The sequence below is a fragment of the Capra hircus genome, chromosome 22 (genome assembly GCF_001704415.2).
Source record: "Capra hircus breed San Clemente chromosome 22, ASM170441v1, whole genome shotgun sequence".
NCBI classification, from domain to species: Eukaryota; Metazoa; Chordata; class Mammalia; order Artiodactyla; family Bovidae; genus Capra; species Capra hircus.
In genome coordinates this window covers 57,312,637-57,335,830 of record NC_030829.1, presented here as the reverse complement: position 1 = coordinate 57,335,830, position 23,194 = coordinate 57,312,637, and the positions used below count along the sequence as shown (strand labels likewise).

At 44.1% G+C, this 23,194-nt stretch overlaps 1 protein-coding gene across 7 annotated transcripts in view; it reads left to right on the top strand.

The window, feature by feature from the left end:
- Positions 1-23,194, top strand: part of NR2C2 (nuclear receptor subfamily 2 group C member 2) — a 113,859-nt gene that overhangs the window by 5,497 nt on the left and 85,168 nt on the right. For 4 of the 7 annotated variants that reach the window (XR_001919994.1, XM_018067060.1, XM_018067061.1 and 1 more), the window contains exon 2: positions 10,394-10,477. The exons of 2 other annotated variants lie outside the window; for them this stretch is intronic. Coding sequence is in view for 3 of the 5 variants with exons in the window: in XM_018067060.1 (XP_017922549.1) it covers positions 10,418-10,477 (60 nt within the window). In the remaining 2 variants the exon portion in view is untranslated. Of the gene's footprint in view, positions 1-10,393; positions 10,478-21,641; positions 21,753-23,194 lie in introns of those variants that run through there. One more of the 7 variants, XM_018067062.1, reaches the window with a different exon arrangement.

Genomic DNA, 23,194 nt, shown 5'->3' with positions numbered 1-23,194 from the left:
TATCTTTCTGATTACCCACGGGCTCCAGGGAGCCTGTAATCATGGCAGCCAGCCTGAAGCAAAGTGTGATTTTTAGGGACAATAAAAATTACCTGCTCCACTGTAATAAGAGGCCTTGAAGTCCATAATAGGAGGGCTTCCCTGGTGGCTGTCAGTGGTAAAGAACTCGTCTGCCAGGCCAGGCAGTGTGGGTTCAGTCCCTGAAGGAGGAATTGGCAACCCACTCCATTTATTCTTGCCTGGGAAATCCCATGGACAGAGAAGCCTGGCAGACTACAGTCCATGGGGTTGCAAAAGAGTTGAACGTGACTGAGTACACGACAACAAAAGCCCATAAAAGGAGGTGAAACCTTTTATTCTGATATTATGGACAGGTAACACTGAAGACTCGAATTCCTTAAAGTGTTAATGAAGTCATTAGCGAGGAATTTCATGCCAGCGATAGAAGAGGCTATCATTCTCTCCTGCTTGGATTGTGGAAAACGGGGTGAGTGGTTTCCAAAGAGCGGGGAGAGAAGTGAGAGGTTGGTGGGCCAGAGAGCAGAGCTAAGGCGGCATGGTTTTCCTGGGCGCCACCTGACATTTTTAAGAGCCACCTGAATGGCTCTTAGGAAGTTAATTCCATCAGGCTTCAGGATGTGTTTCCGTGTTTATTATACAGTGCATCTGATTGTGTAGTGTCTGTCGAACATTCTAGAAATGACGTTTGCAGTGCCCTCATTGCCTCTCACCCCTGCTCCATCGCTTCTGGAATGATGCACCCTTTTACTAGGCTGGTTTGTGAACAAGCCTAGAATTATTGAAAAATCACCTTTACCAAGGTTAAAAGCAGATGTCTCAAAGTGCATGTCAGCCTTTTGCTGAAAAGAATATGTTCATCAGTTCAGTCGCTCAGTCATGTCCAGTTCTTTGTGACCCCATGGACCGCAGCACACCAGGCCTCCCTGTCCATCACCAACTCCCAGAGTTTACTCAAACTCATGTCCATTGAGTCAGTGATGCCATGCAACCATCTCATCCTCTGTCTTCGCCTTCTCCTCCCGCCCTCAATCTTTCCCAGCTTCAGGGTCTTTTCCAGTGAGTCAGCTCTTCACATCAGGTGGCCAGAGTATTGGAGTTTCAGCTTCAACATCAGTCTTTCCAATGAATACTCAGGACTGATCTCCTTTAGGATGAACTGGTTGGATCTCCTTGCAGTCCAAGGGACTCTCAAGAGTCTTCTCCAACACCAGAGTTCAAAAGCATCAATTCTTCAGCACTCAGCTTTCTTTAGGGTCCAACTCTCATATCCATACACCACTACTGGAGAAACCATAGCCTTGATTAGACGGACCTTTGTCGGCAAAGTAATGTCACTGCTTTTTAATATGCTATCTAGGTTGGTCATAACTTTTCTTCCAAGGAGTAAGAATCCTTTAATTTCATGGCTGCAATCACCATCTGCAGTGATTTTGGAGCCCCCCAAAATAGTCTGACACTGTTTCCACTGTTCCCCATCTATTTCCCATGAAGTTATGGGACCAGATGCCATGATCTTCGTTTTCTGAATGTTGAGCTTTAAGCCAACTTTTTCTCTCTCCTATTTGACTCTCATCAAGAGGCTTTTTAGTTTCTCTTCACTTTCTGCCGTAAGGTTGGTGTCATCTGTATATCTGAGGTTATTGATATTTCTCCTGGCAATCTTGATTCCAGCTTGTGCTTCATCCTGCCCAGCGTTTCTCATGATGTACTCTGCACAGAAGTTAAATAAGCAAGGTGACAATATAGAGCCTTGACGTAGCCCTTTCCCGATTTGGAACCAGTCTGTTGTTCTATGCCCAGTTCTAACGGTTGCTTCCTGACCTGCATACAGATGTCTCAGGAGGCAGGTCAGGTGGTCTGGTATTCCCATCTCTTTCAGAATTTTCCACAGTTTGTTGTGATCCACATAGTCAAAGGCTTTACAGTACAGATTTTTTAAAACTTAAATTTTTAAAGAATTTATTATTTTTGGCTGCACTGAGTCTCTGTTACTGTGCGTGGGCTTCCTCTAATTGCAGCAAGGTGAGGGCTACGCTCGGGTGTGTGGCCTTTTCCTTGCAGCGGCTTCTCTTGCTGGGGAGCGCGGGCCCTAGGTGCACAGGCTTCAGTAGTTGCAGCTACCAGGCACTAGAGTGCTGGCTCAGTAGTTGGGGCACTTGGCTTAGTTGCTGCGCAGCGTGTGGGGTCTTCCTATACTCAGGACCAAACTCATGTCCGCTGCACTGACAGGCAGAGTCTCAACACTGGCCGTCAGGGAAGTTCTAAATTTATAACGTCTCTTTTCTGAAGAGATAAAAGATAGTTTTTTAAAGTAGGAAAATTTTCAAGTGAAGAAAAGATGCATTGCATCAGAAGGCACATACAGATGTTCCTTGATTTATGATGGGTTTATTCATAAGTTGAAAATATACAGAAAAATGCGCTTGATACACCTAACCTACCAAAGACTGAAGCTTAGCCTTGTTTACCTTAAATATGCTCAGAACAGTGACATTAGCCTGCAGTTGGGCAAAATCGTGTAATGTAAGTCTATTTTATAATTACTGAATATCTCCAGTAATTCATTGACTACTATACTAAGAGTGAGAAGCAGAATACTTTTCAACAGTTTAATTGTTTACCTGTCACAGTAATAGTTGTAACAGTAGATCATGTGACTGACTGGGAGGTAGCTGCCGCTGCCTGGCATCATGAGAGGATCATAACAGTATACTGCTAGCCTGGGAAGAGTTCAGAATTCACAAATCCAAGCGCAGTTTCTACTGAATGCGTATCCCTTTCACACCATGGTAAAGTTGGAAAATCCTAAGTTATTCCACCTTAAGCTGGGGACCTTCTGTGCAGGAGTGCTCAGAGGAACGCCAGTCATTAGCACTCCAAACTAGAATCATCTAAACGCTCATCAGCTGTAGAATGGATGAGTAAATAGTGCCAGAGTCACATGCTGGAACACTGCACGGCAGTGAAGACGCGCCGCTCCTCGCAGTTATCACCATGAGCAGAGAAGCCAGACACAGGAGGCCACACTAACACACGGCTGAGAGACAAGCGTGGAGGGCAGGGCAGCAGGGGAGCTGGTGCTCTGAGGCGAGAGGGGCGCCTTTCAGGTGCCGGGGGCGCTCTGAGGGCAGTGCAGTGTGTGTGTGTGTTCACTGAAATGCAGGGAGCTGCGGCATTATGATTTGTGTGCACTTTTGTGTCTGCATGTTCGGCTTCAGTAGAAAAATTTTTACGTTAAAGATTGTAAAATTACCCCTGCTGTTTTAATCAGTATGATTATTATGTTGGTAAAATGTGTAAGGAGAAAGTGTGTTCAAGTTCCAAAGGAACTGTCGTGTTGCTGTCTGGGTGGAGCTAGGTCAGAAATCACAATCACATATTTAGGAATTAGTCGCTCAGTGGTGCGCGACTCTTTGCGACCCCATGGACTGCAGCCCACCAGGCTCCTCTGTCCATGAGATTTTCCAGGTGAGGATACTGGAGTGGGTGGCCGTTTCCTTCTCCAGGGGATCTTCCCAACCCAGGGATTGAACCCCGGGTCTCCTGCACTGCAGGCAGATGCTTTACTGACTGCGCTCTAAGGGAAGCCCTATTTAGGAATTAGTGGTTACATAAATAAGTTCCTAAAGATCTAGCGTACTGGTGTGAGCCATTTGCTCCTTGGGAAGATTAGCTGCTCTCCTGTCACTCTTTATAATTCTCTTCTGTTGACTTCGTCTTTCAGGAAACTATTTTGAAGGGCAGTCGGGTGCAGAGGGAAGGTTGTGGTTTTAGAGTCAGAGAAGCCTGAGTTAGAACCCCAGGTACCTTTTTTCCGACTAGGGGGCTTGGAACAAGTTGGCTAAGCTGAGTCTCCCTTTCCCTCCTCTGTCTGCATTGGTGGAGCTAATAATGTCGCACCTACTCAGAGAGAATGGATTTCAGGATTAAATGCTGCCTACTGTGACTTCGCTTTCACTTTCATGCATTGGAGAAGGAAATGGCCACCCACTCCAGTGTTCTCGCCTGGAAAGTCCCAGGGACGGGGGAGCCTGGTGGGCTGTCGTCTGTGGGGTCGCACAGAGTCGGACACGACTGAAGTGACTTAGCAGCAGCAGCAGTGATATCAAGCATATAGTAGGTGCTCCGAAAAGCTGTCCTGCTTTCCTCCCGTCTCGTGTTGGGCCACACTCATAGAAACAGGGAGCGTGCATTTCGTCCTTGCCCTTGGGCCCTTGGTAAACTGGGGAGACCCCCCCAGTGTGCAGTGGCGTCTCGGGACAGGTCTCCACATGGGGACCTGTAGCATTGCTCTGATCGCTGGGACTCCACAGAGGTGAGAGCCGCTCTTCTTCCCCGCTAGTCCCTGCTCACCCACCTCCCCAGCCCCCACGCACCTCCACTGTCCTTTCCTGGACCCCAGACTTGGAACAGGGAAGAAGCAAGTTTCCTGTGGGCACAGGAAATCACCCGGCCCCAAAGCTAAGTCATCTTTGAGTCTCTTTCTGACAACAGGCTCTGTGCCTCAGCTTGGCCCTGCCGGGGTCCTCGTGGCATCTTCTTTGTGACGGGCACTCACTGAATCTGTCACTTGATCTGTTTCTTGCCTTTGGGTCGATCTGTGATTTCAAGTCTTGAGCTGTGTATCTCTCATTTTTTAAGTTCTCAGGTGTTTTCTATTTATAGTTTTGCTTTTATTTTCTCATGAGTCCAGAGAGACTTCTGACAGGCACAGCATAATAAAACTTAGACTGCACACCTCACTGCCTGTCTAGAGGCCCTGTTGTTGTTTAGTCACTACGTCGTGTCCGGCTCCTGCGACCCCATGGACTGGAGCCCATCAGGCTCCTCTGCCCCTGGGATTTCCCAGGCAAGAAGTTCTATATTATAGCAGTAGTAGTATTTTGCAAACAGTTGTTGGTGTTGGTTTATTTTCAAATATTTGTGAGATTTATCCTAATTCAGCCGTTTCATTTTTCAGATGTGCAGTTTAATTCAAGTGAATTATAAATATGGTATGAGCATATAATACATATACATATGTAGTTAAATCTCGTGTGGCTCTTATGTCAAAATAAGGGGCCTATTCCTGATTATAATATGCATTTTAGTATACAGTTTGTCGCTGCTTTCGTGTGACTTTGAAATTGGTGCTAGCAGTAGCGCCATGCACAGCATGCCTGCTGTGTGCCTGGCACAGCATTAGGCCCTTTATGGATGGGTTGAGATCTGTTCTTCATGATAATCTCACGCAGTCCAGTATCAGATCAGCTTAGAAGCCTGCCAGGGCCTCTGAACCCAGTATATTTGTTTAGATGAGGAAATATCAAGGCAGTAAATCTTTTATGTTATGTAATTTGGGGCCACATCGTATATAAATAAGGATGATGTGAATCAGTTCTTTGTGAAGGGGAAGGCAGGCTCACCCACTGCTGTCAGCGAAGACAGGGTTTCCTTGTCCCACGTGTTTATTGTCATTGGAGACGTTGGCCTCTCAGCCTGCCCCTGGGGAGCGCACGGCCGGGCTGTTCTCCAGCGCCCTGGGGTTCGGGTGTTCCCAGGCTGAGCCCTGCTCTCACTGCAGTGGGGTCTGCAGCCCCTCGCTGAAACCAGAGACACCCTGGTTGCACAGTTTGGTCAGCTGGATGCTTTCTGTAAATCTGGAAGAGTTGATTAAAGCCTCCGTTGTGTCCTCTTCTTTGTTGTTGAGAGAGATACTGATGTACTTGTATTTGAAGGAGTTTATGCTCTGAAACCTCCTGCCACATGAGGCCAGGCGGTGGCAGTTTCACTTCTGCCATTCTGCGGCCCATATGATGGTGTTTATGCTGCGCCCTGTTGTCATCTGTGCGCTGGAAGACTTGCTAGTTCAGGTTCAGACTCTATCCCTTGTCTGTGGCCACCGCTTTCTAACTGGCCTTCCGTGGACCGTCCTTTTCTGTTCCCTCCTCACTGTCCCCCGAAGGATTTTTTTTTTTTTTGGAAGAGCCATGAATGGCCACTTCATCTCTCTGCCGCACCTCTGGTAGCTCTCGCTGCCTTCAGTGTCCGGCCCTCTCCTTGAGCGCTCCAGCCGTCCCCCGCAGGTTGCCTGCTGGTCCTCGACTCTGCGTCCTCCTGTGGTCTGCCCGTCTGTCTGAAACTCTCTCCCACCCACCCTCTGTCCGTTTGCTCCATTCCACTTCCCTTCAAGACCAGTCGTCTTGGCTTCTCTCCTGTGAAGCTGCCATCGCTTCTTCCTGCGGACTGTAGCATTTACCTTGCTCAGTCCTTACTGGTTTCCTTCATAAGTTCTTCAAGGACAAGGACTTTCTCCTTTATTTCTTGTTGTTGTTACTCATGCTCAGCAGTCAACTTGTTGCCTAGTTACTTTAAAAGGATGGATGGTAGTTGAACTTCGTTAGTTGAAAACCACCATAGGAAAGTATTCCATAGTAGGTTGGTTTTATTGTTTAACTTAGGGTACATGGTTTTCTGCTCTTTGGTTAATTAATGAGAAAAGGGGGGGTGCGGTGCTCCAGGGTTAGAAGGCAAGCAGGCAAGCGCCAACCTTTGGAGCCTTGTGCTTCTGAACCGGGAGCTGCCCGCGTCAGTGTCCTGCCCGGGGTGCGGTGGCCCCGCAGCGAGTGTGCGTTACTCAGCATGGCGCTGCTTCGCTCTGCCAGCTAGGCTGTGGCCGAGGCCTTTGTCTAGTCTGTAGTGTCTAAGCAGTAGGGTTTTCTGGTTTGTTTTTTTTTTCTCAGATTTCAAATGCAGAATTATGTTGTTCTAGTGAATATGGCTTTTCAAAGTACACATGGACATAACCCACTGCTCCCCAGAGCTGCTGTTTCTTGAAAGACACCCCCTACTTGGTAGCCATCTCCCGATACCCTTTCCAAGGCTTTGCCCTTCCCTGTGTCCCAGGGGCCACCTGTGACTGGGGTAGCCAGGAAAACAAGCCCTGAGGGGAGCCTGACCCCCTGACATTGTCTTTTTTTCCTAGGGCATTTAAGTTAAAGGTCCCCCCTCACTTCCTGACCTCACTAGAGGATGCTGTTTTACTTATTTCTCACTACACTGTGATGCCTGCAGGAAGCAGCCTCTGTCTTCTTTGGTTTATACCTGAGGATAAGATGCGGTTTGCAGCTTTACATGTTTTTTCAAATATGATGAAATGGAATATGTTTTTAAAATTTTCTCTCTCTCCTACCTGGTCTCTCTGGATTTAAATCAGTGTTGGGAGCAGTTTTCATAGTTCAGTCTCTCTCATATTCTGTTAGTCTCCGCTTGCCTTTCCAGAGGTGCAAATTCGTCCTTGTTCATTTGTAAGCACTTCCTAAGCTGCTGTTGGTGGTGACTGTAGTTTCTTTGGTGGCGGAAAACTAACAGATCAAGAATTATAAGACATCGAGTATTGGGGTGGCCAAAAAGTTTATTCTGGTTTTTCCACAGCACCTTATGGGAAAAACTCAAACGAACTTTTTGGTCAATCCAATATATAAAGGAAGGTTGTTGCTCTGGGTATTGCATGTTTGCTATAGACCAAGAGGTTGGCGTGGAAGGGAGAGCAAGGTGGGGAGGGGGCCGCCTGCCCCAACAGAGAGCAAGCCTGAGCTGTAAAGGGGTAGAGTCAGATGGTGAGTAGACAGAGGAAGGCAGGACAGCTGTGCAGGAGAGCAGAGACCCGCGAGCCACGTCCTCGGGAGCACGAGGTGTGGCCGAGGAGTCACTGCAGACGAGCGAGGAGAGCTCAGATTGTTCCCGGAATGGGGTCGAAAATTGATGATCCATATTTGAAGAAAATTCACTGGACCCTTTGTCTACCTCTGGACTCAAGAGTTAATTTGCAGATGGATTGAGAACTTAAATGTGAGAGACTTAAACATATTAAAATTAGGCTTGTGACTTTGGGATAGGACAAAATTTTCATAAATAAAAGTACAAACTGTAAAGAAAAAAAAATTTAGCCTTATGAAACTTAAGAACTTTCATTCATCAAAAGACACCATGAAGAAAGCAAGCAGATGAGCTGCAGAGTAGAAGATACTTATCATTTATATAATCACCAGAGGATTAATATGCAGAGTGGTTAGCTTTCCTGAACTTCCCAGCTCACTGCTGCTTCTCTGAGGCCTAATGTCTGCTATCACCAGTCATTAGCAGTATCTTGCGGCCCCCTGAGCCTTGGCTGAGGGGGATGAGTCCTGCAAATTGAGTGTTAAAGTGAGTCACTACAGAAAGGTTTCTGAGTTACTATCAGACAGTCACCTGTAAAATCCTTTTCACCACATATCTTAGAGGTGATAGACAAATAAGAGGTGTCAAGCACCTCTTTTAGGGAAACCTGGTAGAAAGGTATGCCTTTCTAATACTTTGTTATTTCTCTACTCTAATACTCAATGATACTTCCCTAACACTATTTTTTAATACTCAAGTTCATGTATTTCTTGCATCAAAATGCAGTTGATGGCAACACAAATGCTCGTAACACCTCAAAGTGTTACAGTCGCAGCTGCATATTTGGACTTAATTTCTTACTGTAGTGTAGCTGTTTAGATTTTATTTCTTAATCTAGTATATCTGTTTGCTGTCTTTATCCATCTGATTCCTTAGAGAGCTCTTATTTAAGATTTTGAGGAAAAAAGATTAGAGCTCTAGAGGCTTCACGTGCAGTAGTGGTGTTTTTATCAGGTTGATTTCTGGTGCATGTGAAGTCATTCTTTTTTGCTCTGTCTCTTATTACAGTTGGAACCAGACTGTAATAGGGGAAGAGACAAGAGTGTTTCTCAAAGGTTTTTCTTGTAGAAACAAACAGGAGTAAACAAATGTTAAAATTCTTGACTACTTATTAAAAGAATTAATAATCGGAAGCACTTCTCCTTTGTCTTGGACCTGATCTTGTTCTGTGAAGGCGATCCACTGACACTGGTGACCTGGGGTTATTGTCAAGGCCGGTGTGATACCTGCTCTTACAGGACAGTGATCCTTGAAGTCGGGGCCATTCTTCTCTTATTTGTCTGTCATGGCTTCATTCTCCATTTCTCGCTCATTTTGGTAATAAAATAATCTGAAGGGGAATTAGCGATAATAGAAGTGGCGGCTGTCTAATAGTGGATAGTATAATACAGAAGGCTACCAGAGTGGAAAAGTTCTGTCGACATCAGTGCTTAAAGTAACACTTCAGGTGAGAACTATGGAGAGTGCTCTGTGCAGTTGCATTGCAGAGTATTCAGTGCCTGGGAGGGGCCAGGCACATGGACTGTGTGTGCATTTTGTGTGCTGCACGCTGGCTGGGCCCGTGTAGGTTCTGTGTGTGAATGCTGAGAGTAAGTCACACAAGAGCTTTAGATTCCTGTTAACCATGGACCTGTGCAGTCAGTAGTGAAGTCTGCCTTGTCCAGAATGTGGGTCCAAAGTGGAGTCCCTTTATCCTAGGTTCACTGTGGCAGAGTTATTGGAAAGGGTTTAGGGACTACTCAGGGTTTCCTTGATGGCCCAGAGGGTAAAGAATCCACCTGCAGGGCAGGAGGTCCCCTGGAGAAGGGAATGGCTACTCACTCCAGTATTCTGGCCTGGAGAATCCCATGGATAGAGGAGCCTGGCGGGCTGCAGGCCATGGGGTCGCAAAGAGTCGGACACGACTGGGCGACCGACACATAGAGGCCCTCGGGGGAGCGTTGCTGCATGACCAGAGGACCAGGGGTCAGTGTCATCAAGGTGCCTGCACTCCAGTGCTCCTGACCCGGGAGACCAGCACCACGGTGCCTCTTGAGACGATCTTCCTCGATTTTGAGGCAAATGATGGCATACTTTTTCTAGTAAGATAAAGCTGAATTATTTGTGTTTCTAATTTAAAGAGGGCTTAAAAATATAAATTGATAAATTTATGGGTACCGTGTTCTTAGCCCACTTCAGTAATGTCGTCTCCTTACTGCTTTTGTTAATGTCTGCTTTTTAACTTCTCAGTGAGGGGTGTTACACCGGCAGGGCTCTGCTCCCTGCTTGGCCACTAGTAACGGAAGCTTGGTTGCTGAGAGCAGTCTAGGGCTCTGTCTGGAAGTTGACCTTAACAGCTTTCTCAGGTAGCCGCCTTCACATTCAGCATGCTGTGACCCGGGGCCATCCAAGTAGGTGTCTCCCACCTGCCTGAGAGGTGAGCCAAGCTGTTACAACCCAAGAGACCTGGCAAAGTTCCAGATTCGTCTTTGTGTTTACCAGGGGGGATTCTTGTCCCCAGACCAGTGTTTCTACTGATCAGTATTGGTACCTGTGATTGAAGAAGCTGGTTAGCTTGTGGTCTGAGGACAAAATCTGCACCAGACAGTACCAGAGGAGAATTTTGATTACTAATGTTTTTCAAGGAGGCTGGTTTCTGCCCACCTGATGGAAGTCGCTGCATCTTTCCAAACAGGTTCTCTAATGGTCTTGCTTCACCATGGCTACAAATGCGGAGGGGCTGGTGCAGCACAGAGTGGGGACCCGGCAGGTGGCTGAGGTGAGTGACGGCGGCTGGCCCACCAGCTGGCACTCTTGCTCTTACAGCAGAGTACATCAGTGTGCGCCGCCCTTTGAAATGGTCCGATGCAGCCAGCATGCAATCCGAATCCAGAGCAGGGTGCTGCCTTTGAAGATGAGTTAAAACCACAAGCACGATGACTCCTCAGGTTCCTTTGCGTAAATAGGGTGGCCTAGCTGCATGCAATAAGGTGACTTTAAAGATTCTACCTTGGACAAAAACGCAAAGAGTCTGATGCTTGTCAGGCTTGTGAATGTGTGATTCCCAGTCCCAGGCTCTTAGTCTCTTGCACATTTGATTCTCTTAATCCCGTGTGTGCTGGGGAGTGGGTTCTGTGCAGTCCACAGTCACTGTTGACCTTCTTCCCTGTCCTGGGAGTTTTGCTAGGTGGCTCAGTGGTAATGAATCCGCTTGCCAGTGCAAGAGACTCCTGGGTTGGGAAGATCCCTGGGGAAGGAAATGACAACCCACTCCAGTATCCTTGCCTGGGAAATGCCCTGGACAGAGGAGCATGGTGAGGTACAGGCCATGGGGTCGCAAAGAGTCGGACACAACTTAGCAGCTAAACAACAAGAACTACGGAGGTGACTGAGCCATCAGTCTTAGCTTTAGTGTTCTCGGGGGCAGGTTAGGAAGTGTTTATAAAATGCGGAGACGTAGAGCTCCACGCGAGGAGGGGAGTCCTGGAGGCTGTCCTGCACTGCAAGTAATCGTTTGTTAGACCCCAGGAGGCAGGGTTGGAACCTGGCAGGTGCTGACAGGGCTTCTTAAGTCAGAAACCTGTGCAAAGACAGGGTGGAGACATGAAGTCCCTTGGTCTAGGCAGGCAGCCCGAGGTGTCCAGGAGGGAAGTAGGGCCAGATCGTCTCGCTGTGTGCCAGCCCTCCACAAGGGCTTCAGTCCTCAGCGACCTTCTGAGGTTGATTCGATCGCTGAAAGTGAAGGTGAGGAAACCAAGGCTCAAAGAAGCAATCGGCCAAGGGCACACTGACCCTGTTGTGTTTCACTTCTTCTGAAGCTCCTGTGTAAACTGTGCTTTGTGCTGCAAATAAGAGCCGTTAGAAGGATTCAGAGTTGTATTTTTGAGCCACTAACCATATTCCTAGAGTGGAGAAGCAGGTTTACCAAAGAATGGACATTTAGAGAAAGGATTTTTTAAAGTAAAAAATAAGTACACACATGCCAGCTTAAATCAGTAAAAATGGTGAGCAGATTTTTCAGATTTTCAATAATCCATTAATCTTAAGGCGACAGTATAATCATCCCTTTCACCCAGCAAATCATCAGTTCAGTTCAGTCACTCAGTTGTGTCCGACTCTTGGTGACCCCGTGGACTGCAGGCTTCCCTGTCCATGACCCACTCTCAGAGCTTGCTCAAACTCATGTCCATCAAGTCTGATGCCATCCAACCATTTCATCCTCTGTCACCCCCTTCTCCTGCCCTCAACCTTTCCCAGCATCAGGGTCTGTTCTAATGAGTTGGCTTTTACATCAGGTGGCCAAAGTATTGAAGCTTTAGCAAATCATGATTAAATCATGTATTTAACTGTCAACAAATCATGGTTAGTTTTAACTGAAGATGAAAGCAGACAGATTTCACAGATTTTTCAATGTTATATTTTTTAAAGAGCTACAGAGCTGTGAAAATATCAGGATTAAGATGCTTGTGTTTATTTGTTGCATTAATTTGTGATAGGAACAGTTATCTTGAAAATCTTTGTTGGCTTTTCATATTTAGGGTTATTTTGCATTTAATACAGTTTCTAGTTGACACAGACTTGGAGACTAGTATACGGATCACTGCCTTAAGAAGTCATCATTATGTCTTATGGGTTTGTTTAGTTATATATAGTACTGACCTATAGTAACTTAAAGGATAATATAAGCTTTGTGTATGTATTCAGAAAATTCACTAGCTGAAATTTTCTGTCAGATGCCTTATTTCCATGAGGAAATGGAGTTTCATGTATAATAGTACAACTATTGATTCCCATGGCAAAAAGTACATTTTGTGGAGACTTCCACAAGAATAGGCATTGTTAATTTGAAGAACAAAAGTAATCTTCCTATTCAAGCTATTCCCTATATTTCCATGATTATTTTGAAATTTTAAGCTTAATGACTTAAACTATTAACATACAGTATTTGTATAACACTAGGTCAGCCAAACGTGTAAGAGAAGCTGCAGGTCATCATTCTGTTGCTAAACAGTAATTGAGTGGGGATAAATTTTTTCAGTTCGGGGTTAATAGCAGTCAGCATGGGATAGTTGTTCATTCATTCAGCAGAGGATGAAGGGCCCCTTCCCTGCCTGTTTGCCAGAAGCCCACGCCGGTGAGTAACAGGCCTGGGGATCTGCTCCCCAGAGCTCTGTTGTAGGGATGAGGCATGAGACAGGCTGCCCTGGAGGATGGGCTCTCCAGGGATCAGAAAGATACGGGTTCAGATCCAGGCCCTGCCCCTTGCCGTCTGTGGCTGCGTGTGCCTTGGTCCTCATCTAGAAAACGGGAGGAGGAGAGTGCCTGTCATCTTGTGGGGTTGTTGTGAGAGGTCATTGAAATACAAACGTGTAGGAAACTTTAGGAGGTCCCTCCCTAGTGGCTCAGAAGGTAAAGAAGCAGCCTAAAATGTGAGACCTGGGTTCGACCCCTGTGTTGAGAGGATCCCCTGGAGAAGGGAATGGCAACCCGCTCAAGTATTCTTGCCTGGAGAATTTCAATTTCATGGACAGAAGAACCTGGCGGGCTATAGTCCGTGGGATTGCAAAGAATTGGACACAACTGAGCAACTTACAGTTTCTTCTTTCTTTTCCTGCTTTTGCCATTTGAATGAGATATAGCAACATTGTCACTTGTGCAAATGACTTTTTCCCAAGTTCTCAGAACAATCTTTTTTTGCTACAGACCAGAGAAATCACATTACCAGAATAAACTAGGAAAGATGGATCACACAAAACAACAGCTCGGTGTACTACAATGTATCCAGATTCTTTGAGTTATTCAGAGAGTGCAACACAGTGGTCAGGAGTATAGACTCTGGAAAAATTGCCTGGTTAAAATCCTGGCCCTGCCGCTCACAAACTGTGTGACCTGCTTTTTTTGGAATTGTTTATGAAGAATTGCTGATTTTCTGTAAGCGTCTGGTGGAATTCAGCCCGGAAGCCGCGTGGGCTGGGGCTCTTTTTGCAGGTAGGGTTTTAGTTCCGCATTTAGTCTCGTCACTAGTTATAGTTCTGTTTGTATTGTCTTCTTTTCTTGAGTCAGTTTCAGGAGTTTGTGTCTTTTTGAGGAAAACAAGGTTGGTTAATAGGTATTGGAGAGGGTGTGGAGAGGTTGGAAACTTGTATCGTTGGTCATAATATCAAATAGTGCAGCTGCTTTGGAAAACAACTTGGCAGCCCTTGAGAAGGTGAGCATGACGTTGCCGCCTGGCCCAGCAGTGCCACGCCAAGCTGCAAACCCAAAAGAGATGGAGCGAAAACTGGCCCACCAGTGTTTACAGGAGTATTCAAAATAGGCAAAAGGTAGAAGTGGTTACATGTTCAACAACTGATAAATGAGTAACAAAATGTGGTATATCTAGACCATGGAATATTATTGAACCATAAAAAGGGATGAGTTACTGATAACATGCCATAGCATGGATGCCCTTGACAGCATTAGACTAAGTGGAAGAAGCTAGTCACAGAAGATAGCATATCATTCCGTTCCTATGAAGTGTCCAGAACAGGGGACTCTGCAGAGATGGAAGGTAGATTACAGCACTTGCCTCAGTCTGGATATTGGAATTGATACCTTTCTGAGGTGTTGAGATTTTTCTGAAATTTACTGTGGTAAAAGGTTGCACATATCTGTGTATATATGAAAAACCTTTGACTTGTACTCTTCAAATAGAGTGTATGGTAGGTGAATTATATCTCAATAAAAACTTGTTTTTAAAAAATAACCCATAACAGCAACTAGATGCCACTACCAAAATTAGGGGATATTTTCCAAAATTTAAAAAAAAAAACAAAAAGAAAAAAAACCCAAACTAAAAGGACACAAAAACTAAAAGGATTTGTGACTTCTGCTTTTTAGTTAGAATTATATACTTTCCAAAATAGTAAAACTTGATGACATATGCATTAAAAATAGTAGTGTGTGCAGTTTCATTCCAGTTTTGTAAGGTATTTATGATTAACATGTACCTGTCAGTATATAATATAGTGTGCCTGGCAGTTTTGTAAGGTATTTATGATTAACATGTACCTGTCAGTATATAATATAGTGTGCCTGGTGTTATGCTTTAGCTCATCACCTCATTTAATACTTCGGTTAATACTGTAAAGGAAACATTACTTTCCCCACTTTAAATAAGAGGAAAGTAAGAGGTAGAGAGATCGCTTTGCCGTATCTGAGTAACTTCAGAGCCCAGACTTTCATATGGCACAGTAGGTTCATATTTTATTCTAGGAAAAACATCTTTTTCTCAGTTTTATTGAGATACAATTTACATATAGTACTGTGTAAGCTGTATATTAAAAAGCAGAAACATTACTTTGCCAACAAAGGTTCGTAGTCAAAGCTATGGTGTTTCCAGTTGTCATGTACGGATGTGAGAGTTGAACTATAAAGAAAGCTGAGTGCTGAAGAATTGATGCTTTTGAACTGTGGTGTTGGAGAAGACTCTTGAGAGTCCCTTGGACTGCAAGGAGATCAGTCCTGATGTTCATTGGAAGGACTGATGCTGAAGCTGAAACTCCAGTACTTTGGCCACCTGATGGGAAGAACTGACTCACAAGAGAAGACCCTGATTCTGGGAAGGATCGAAGGTGGGAGGAGAAGGGGATGAGAGAGGATGAGATGGTTGGGTGGCATCACTGACTGAACGGACATGAGTTTGAGCAAGCTCCAGGAGATGGTGATGGACAGGGAAGCCGGGCATGCTGCGGTCCATGGGGTCGTCGAGTTGGACACGCCTGAGCGACGGAAGTGACCTGAAGCTATAAGGTGTGCAGCATGATTTAACGCATACGTATCATGAAATGGTTAGCACAGGAAGTTTAGTGATCATCCATCGTGTTACATAGATACAAACTAAAGGAAAACGAAAATAAAAATTTTTTCCCTACGATGAGAACTCTTAGGTCTCATTCACTCTTGTTAACGACTCTCATACATAACAGGGAGCAGTGCTCATCACGGTAATTGTGCTCTGAGTCACATTCCTAGCACGCGTTTGCCTTATAGCCGGAAGTTTGTGCCTTTTGGCCGCCTTCCTCCAGTTCCCTCTTCCTCCACCTCTGGTAACCACAGATCTGATTTCTGTGTGTGTGTATGTGTGGTTTGAGGTGTAGATGACCCACAACACCACGTCCCCAGTGCACCACATCGCGATTCAATAGTTCTCTATATACATTGCAAATGCCCCCACAGGGGCTTCGTCTCTAAGATGCCCTGCATGCTGACAGTGTTTTTCGTTTTCTTGAATTTGGGCAATTTTCTTTATACCTTCATTTTCCAAATTTTAATTGTAACACTTTGTAAAGTCAGTAACTCTTATTTAAAGAAATTAAAACTTTCATGGTCACAGAGTGTCCGAGGCATGGCTAGATCCAGGCTTCTACTAAATGTGTGTGCTGTAGAATTGACTATGACATTTCATAAAGAATACAGGTTAATTTTTTTAAAGGGGCTAGTTGATAGTTGAGAGTTTGTAGCTGAAACAGTGGAAGGCTGGATCATATGTAACAGTAGCATTGGTTTTACTTGTCATGTCTTTGAAATGATCTTTGAAATGAAAGACCCTGTCACCACTGAGAAAATAACCCAAATTCTTATGACCCTAATTCCTTCTTTTATCATCAGGACTTGCATCACTGTTGCAGAAAATGTCACACTTCTAAGGGAATGTTTAAAAACCTAGGGCACTCCCTGTACTTGGAAAAAACTCATTATTGGCAAAACTACATCCTTAAGTGGAAGAAAGCAAACTCATCCCTCTAGTTTCAGGTTTTCAGTGTCCTGAAAAGACACAACTCGTTACATTTTATTATTCTGCCCTCTTACAAACTGGCATTTAAGTTTTCATTTTCTTGTAGTATGTATACATCCATTTTCTTGTAGTATGTACACATTGATTTAAATGTTGCCCAGTATTATGTTTGGCATGAGACAGAACAGGAAGCTTCTGAACCACCCCCACCCTTTCCTTAACCTCAAGTCTCTAAATTTGATTTCTTGTGGTATTTAACTCCTTATTCTAAAAGTATCTTTACCTTGCCTTTTTTTTTTTTTTTAATTTTTTAATCAGTGTTAGACATTGCCCTTTTTTAGGAGAGAGGTGTTTTTTTTTTTTTAATTGTGGTAAAATATAAAATTTAAAATTAGAACCATTTTAAGGGTACCATTCTGTGACATTGACTACATTATTATATAACCATTACCACTACCTATCTTTAGAACTTTTCATCTCTCCAAACTGAAACTCTCTACCCCCTACCCTTTTTTAAACTCTGTATCCTTTAAACACTTAATAACTATTCTCTCCTACCCTCTACCCTGGCAGTATTTTATTCTTTTTGATGCTGTTGTAAATGGAATTATATACTTAATTTTTTTTTTTTGAGCATCATTGTTAATTGTGTAGAAGTGCAGCTGATGTTTGTGTTGATTCTATATCCCGCAGCTTAGCTGAATTTATTTTACCAGATGTGTGTGAATGCGAGAGAGAGATCAAGGTTTCTCTGTGAAGATCATGCCCATCTGTGTGCTTACTCCTTCAGTCGTGTCCAGCTCTCTGCGATTTCATGGCCTGTAGCCTCTAGGCTCCTCCGTCCATGGGATTCTCCAGGCAAGAACCCTGGAGTGGGTTGCCATGCCCTCCTCCAGGGGATCTTCCCGACCCAAGTCTCCTGCATTGCAGGCAGATTCTCTACTAGCTGAGCTACCAGGGAAGCCCCGAGTCATCTGTGAATAGAGAAAAATGTTACTTCTTTTTAATTTGAATGCCTTGTGCTTATTTTTCTTGCCTAATCATTCCGGCTGGAACTTCCAGCATGTGGACTGAAAGAGGTGAAAGCAATCGTCCTTGGCTTTCTGGCCTTAGAGAAAGATTTTCATCACAAAATGTGGTGTTAGCTGTTATATGACATATTGACTATGTTGAGATAGTTTCCTGCTATTACTAGTTTGTTGGATGTTTTTGTTAAAAACAGGTGTTGAGTTTTGTTGGGAATGAGCCCCCTTGGGCTTCCCAGATGGTGCTAGTAGTAAAGAATCTGCCTGCAAATGCAGGAGATGCATTGGAGGTGAGGGTTCAATCCTGGGGTTGGGAAGATCCCCTGGAGGAAGAAATTGCACCCCACTCCAGTATTCTTGCCTGGAAAATTCCATAGACAGTGGAGCCTGGCAGCTACAGTCCATGGGGCTGCAAAGAGCTGGACATGACAGAGCACACAGACCTCAGTTAGTCATGGTGTATAATCTTTTTAGCATGCTGCTGTTAGCACTTCGCTGGAATTTTGCTGAGGCTTTTATGTTGGTATTCATAAGGGATGTTGGTCTATGGTATTCTTTTCTTCAGTCTTTGCCTAACTGGTACCAGGGCAGTGGTGGCTTCGTGGAATGAGTTTGGGAGCGTTCCCTCCTCTTCAGTGTTTTGTAGGAGTTTGAGAGGAACGGTGTTAATTCTTCTTCAGATGTTCAGTAGAATTCAGTAGGACAGGGCCAGGGTTTTTTGAGGAGTGAGGAGGCTTGATTACTGATTCACTCTTACTAGTCAAGGTCTACTCAGATTTTCTGTTTCTTCATGATTCAGTCTTCGTATGTTACATGTTTCTAGGGATTTGTCCGTTTCATCTAGGTTATCCATTGTGTTGGTATACAGTTGTGCACAGTGCTTGCTTATAATCGTCTTTATTTCTGCAAAATCAGTAATAAGGTTTTTACAACTTCTCTACCATATTGGAGATACTAGGAATTATGACATTATCACAGATACTTCCTAGTATCTCCAATAGAGTTGTAGAACTCTGAATACTATTTTTCATACAAATACATCAGAGGAGTTATCAGTTTCCGTTATTTTCCCGTGAAAACATTCCTCCTCAAGTCCTCTGACCTCCTGCTCCAGTGCTTACTGATGGCTTTTTAAGCCAGCTGCACAGCTGCCATCCTTTATCTCTCTCTTGTTTGGGATTCTTTCCTTGAGTTCATGTCTTTTTCCTTTTTTAAAAAATAAAGTAACATGCTCAAATAACTTCCTAAGAAACAGTGCATCAGAAGTGAATTGTTTTTAGATCTTAGATATCTAGATATGTCTTTATTTACATTCACATGCTTGAGTAATAGTTTGATGGAGATAGAAATCTAAGTTGAAAATATTTTACTTCAGAATTATGCAGCATCATTTTATTGTCTTTCAGCTTTGGGAAGCCACTTATATTCTCGATCTTTGTGCGAGTCTCTCTCTCTCTTTCTTTCTTGCCTTTTCTGTTCCCTCCCTCCATTGTTAAGATCCTTTCTTAATCCCCGTTGTTCTGAAATTTCACAGTCACACCTCTTAGTGTAGTTATTTTTTCATACATTGTGCTGGGCACTCAGAGGGTCCTTTGAATCTAGAAACTCGCGACCCCCTGTTGAAATTGTTTGACGCTAGTTCTCTGATTGTTTCTTTCCTCAGTACTTTTCCAGTCTCTTTCCAGAACTCCTCATTAAGTGGACACAGGAGCTCTGGAACAATCCTCTCATTTCCTCATCTTTTATCTCCTGTTTCCAGCTTCCTCCTGTTTCTCCTTTCGGAGAGATTTCCTGACTTAGATCTGTCTTCAGCTCTCCCAGTTGCTTGAACATACTAGTTAACCTTGCTGTTCCAACTATCAAATGGGCTAAATGATGGTGCTTACTCTGGAGGGTTACCGTTCAGAGTTAGTGTGTCTAGTGCATGACGTATAGTAATCATATATTGCAGCAGTCAGTGCCCAGCTCCGATTGCTGCTACAATTTTGTTTTCTTTGCTCTCTTATTTTTCATTTTAGGAAGTCTTTTCTGGTTTTCTTTTATAGCAATTTTTTCTTTGATTTTCCTTTCTTGATTGAAATTTTATTGGTTGTTTTTGAGGATCAGTACACAGATATTTCAGTTTGTTCACAATTTGTAATGTGTGTACTGAGCATTTGAAAAACCATGTAGTTGGGAGTTATATTAGTTCAGTTTAGTTCAGTCGCTCAGTCACGTCCAACTCTTCGCGACCCCATGAATTGCAGCACGCCAGGCCTCCCTGTCCATCACCATCTCCTGGAGTTCACTCAGATTCACGTCCATAGAGTCCGTGATGCCATCCAGCCATCTCATCCTCGGTCGTCCCCTTCTTCTCTTGCCCCCAATTCCTCCCATAATCAAAGTCTTTTCCGGTGAGTCAACTCTTCGCATGAGTTGGCCAAAGTACTGGAGTTTCAGCTTTAGCATCATTCCTTCCAAAGAAACCCCAGGGTTGATCTCCTTCAGAATGGACTGGTTGGATCTGCTCGCAGTCCAAGGGACTCTCAAGAGTCTTCTCCAACACCACAGTTCAAAAGCATCAATTCTTCGGCGCTCAGCCTTCCTCACACTCCAACTCTCACATCCATACATGACCACAGGAAAAACCATAGCCTTGACTAGATGGACCTTAGTCAGCAAAGTAATGTCTCTGCTTTTGAATATACTATTTAGGTTGCTCATAACTTTTCTTCCAAGGAGTAAGAATCTTTTAATTTCATGGCTGCAGTCATCATCTGCAGTGATTTTGGAGCCCCCAAAAATAAAGTCTGACACTGTTTCCACTGTTTCCCCATCTATTTCCCATGAAGTGATGGGACTGGATGCCATGATCTTCGTTTTCTGAATGTTGAGCCTTAGGCCAACTTTTTCACTCTCCTCTTTTACTTTCATCAAGAAGCTTTTTAGTTCCTTTTCACTTTCTGCCGTGAGGGTGGTGTCATCTGCTTATGTGAGGTTATTGATATTTCTCCCGGCAATCTTGGTTCCAGCTTGTGTTTCTTCCAGTCCAGCGTTTCTCATGATGTACTCTGCATAGAAGTTAAATAAGCAGGGTGACAATATACAGCCTTAACGTACTCCTTTTCCTATTTGGAACCAGTCTGTTGTTCCATGTCCAGTTCTAACTGTTGCTTCCTGACCTGCATATAGATTTCTCAAGAGGCAGGTCAGGTGGTCTGGTATTCCCATCTCTTTCAGAATCTTCCACAGTTTATTGTGATCCACACAGTCAAAGGCTTTGGCATAGTCAATAAAGCAAAAATAGATGTTACTCTGGAACTCTCTTGCTTTTTCCATGATCCAGCGGATACTGGCAATTTGATCTCTGGTTCCTCTGCCTTTTCTAAAACCAGCTTGAACATCAGGAAGTTCACGGTTCACGTATTGCTGAAGCCTGGCTTGGAGAATTTTGAGCATTACTTTACTAGCGAGTGAGATGAGTGCAATTGTGCAGTAGTTTGAGCATTCTTTGGCATTGCCTTTCTTTGGGATTGGAATGAAAACTGACCTGATATTAAGAGGATATCAAATGCCAGTATCTTCAAATGTTGCTAAACTGTTAAATTGTAAGCCCCACTGGTTCACAATGTAGCATCATGTACCTGTTCAGGTTTTCAGTCTTTCACAGCCTATTAGCAGTTACTGGGAAAATGGACTGCCATGGCCAAAGGAGCTGCAGAGAGCAGGCAGCTCGGACAGGCAGAGCCAAGGTCAAGAAGTTGTTTTCTTGAGGAAACAATTTTACTGAAAACAAAATGAGAACAGAAATAATTTTAAATGTTAAAGGCATATTAAGTGCACAAAACTGGCGCTCCCAAGTTGTCATTTGGTGTGCTTTATATAATAGGAAATGAAAAGGACCCCCCTCCGTGGCACGCTGAGCTGCCACCCGAGACAGTCAAAGAGTCCTGCACTCAATATTCTGCTGTTTTCAGGTTGTATCGAAAAATAAGCAACAACAGATAATTCACCACTCAAAAAAAAAGAAAACATTTACCCTTGAAAGATTGTATATGATGGGATTCCCTCCTTAAAAATGTTTCTAGAACTGCTTTTTTTTTTTTTTTAAACCCTGTGTTTACAAAATAGCTGGTAACTATTCCTCCGCCTTTCTCATGAAGTGAAACAGGGACCTCTACGACTTCGTGTGTGACGCCCCGCAGCGTTGGCCCCTTTCTCTCCTGCTTCATCAGAGGCTGGACTCTCCTCTCTCAGTTCTCCATTTTCTGCAGGTAAACCTTCTTTAGTTTCTTGCTTTTGGTGAGCCACTGTGGCCTGTTTTCCTTTGCTCCCGTATTCTTTTTTATTTTTATTTTTTGTCTGAAGAGTTACCCTTTCCCGTTTTGTCTTTGTTTCCACTTTTGCGGGAGCAGGTTTAGCTGAACAGGATGGAACTGCCTGGCGAGTTTTCCTTGTCTCGTGGATGAGGTAGTCTGTCCTTTCTAGTGAGGGTGATGATTCCAGTTTCTTGCTCTTTAGTTTTCTTTTGCTGCTTCCATAGACGCTGTTTTATCCAAATTCCTTTTTGTCTCTTTTGGTTCCCTTTATTCTATAAGGAATATTTTTCTCACATGGCTAATGATCCTTATTGTTGGCTCACATTTTTAAAGTGAAGCACTTAAAACTGAAAGCAAAGACAAACATGTTTTGTGCAAGAGGAAGTCTTGTCAGCTTCCAGTTTGATTTTACTTTGGGGTGATTAGATGGGCACCCACATACTTTGTTTGGAGAGTGCTCCAGATGTCAGTATTCATAGGTTTCTTTTTCAAGTCCACTCAGGTTTTCTAAGCAAGAATTCTTCAGTTTGGCGGTGGGTTGGGTTGGGGGTGGGGAGCGCTTCATGCCTTGTCTGCAGCATTTTCAAAGCTGGGGCACAAGGTGAGGGTCTGAGGCTCAGTACTTAGTGTCCCTCGTTGCACAGTGAGGACGGGGTCTCCCCCCTCACTGTGAAGATGATTCTGTATCTGGTCTGGGGCATGGTGGCTACACTCTCCCCCAGGGAAGTGACGAGATGATGGTCCTCGGTGAGTCATGAAGCTGCATGACAGGTGTTCAGCCAGGCCCTGATTCTCCACGTGTCTCTCAGCCCAGCCTTCTGCAGGACTGTGAGATCTAGTACTGAGCCCTTCCAGGGCTCTGGGGTGGCAGCTAGCTGATTTCTCATTAGTATTCCCCTCCGTAGTCATTTGGAGTTCGGCTTTGTTCTTTATGCTGAGTCAGTTTCCTCTCCACCATCTGCTTTCCATCTTCCTAGAGTTTGTTAGTATTTGTGATCCGCTGTCATCTCCTTGACTACTATCTTTGCCCTTGTGGATTTGTACTTTTTTTTTAATCCCTCACTCATACTTAAATGTGATTTGTTGAAGAAATAGAGATAATAAATGCCTGTATTTGCTATATTTAACTGGAAGTCAGGTAAAGTATTACTAGTAAATCAAATTATAGTTGTTCACTAATAGATTGAAGATACTTCATAAATATCCATTCATCCATATAACAAGTATTTAACGAGTGCCTACTGTGTGCTAGGCCTCATTCTGGTTTTTAAGATACTGTCCTCGCATGAAAACTCTATTCTATTGGGAAATAGCCAACATCTAAACAAACAAATCATATCACTCATATCACATGCTAGTAAAGTAATGCTGAAAATTCTCCAAGCCAGGCTTCAGCA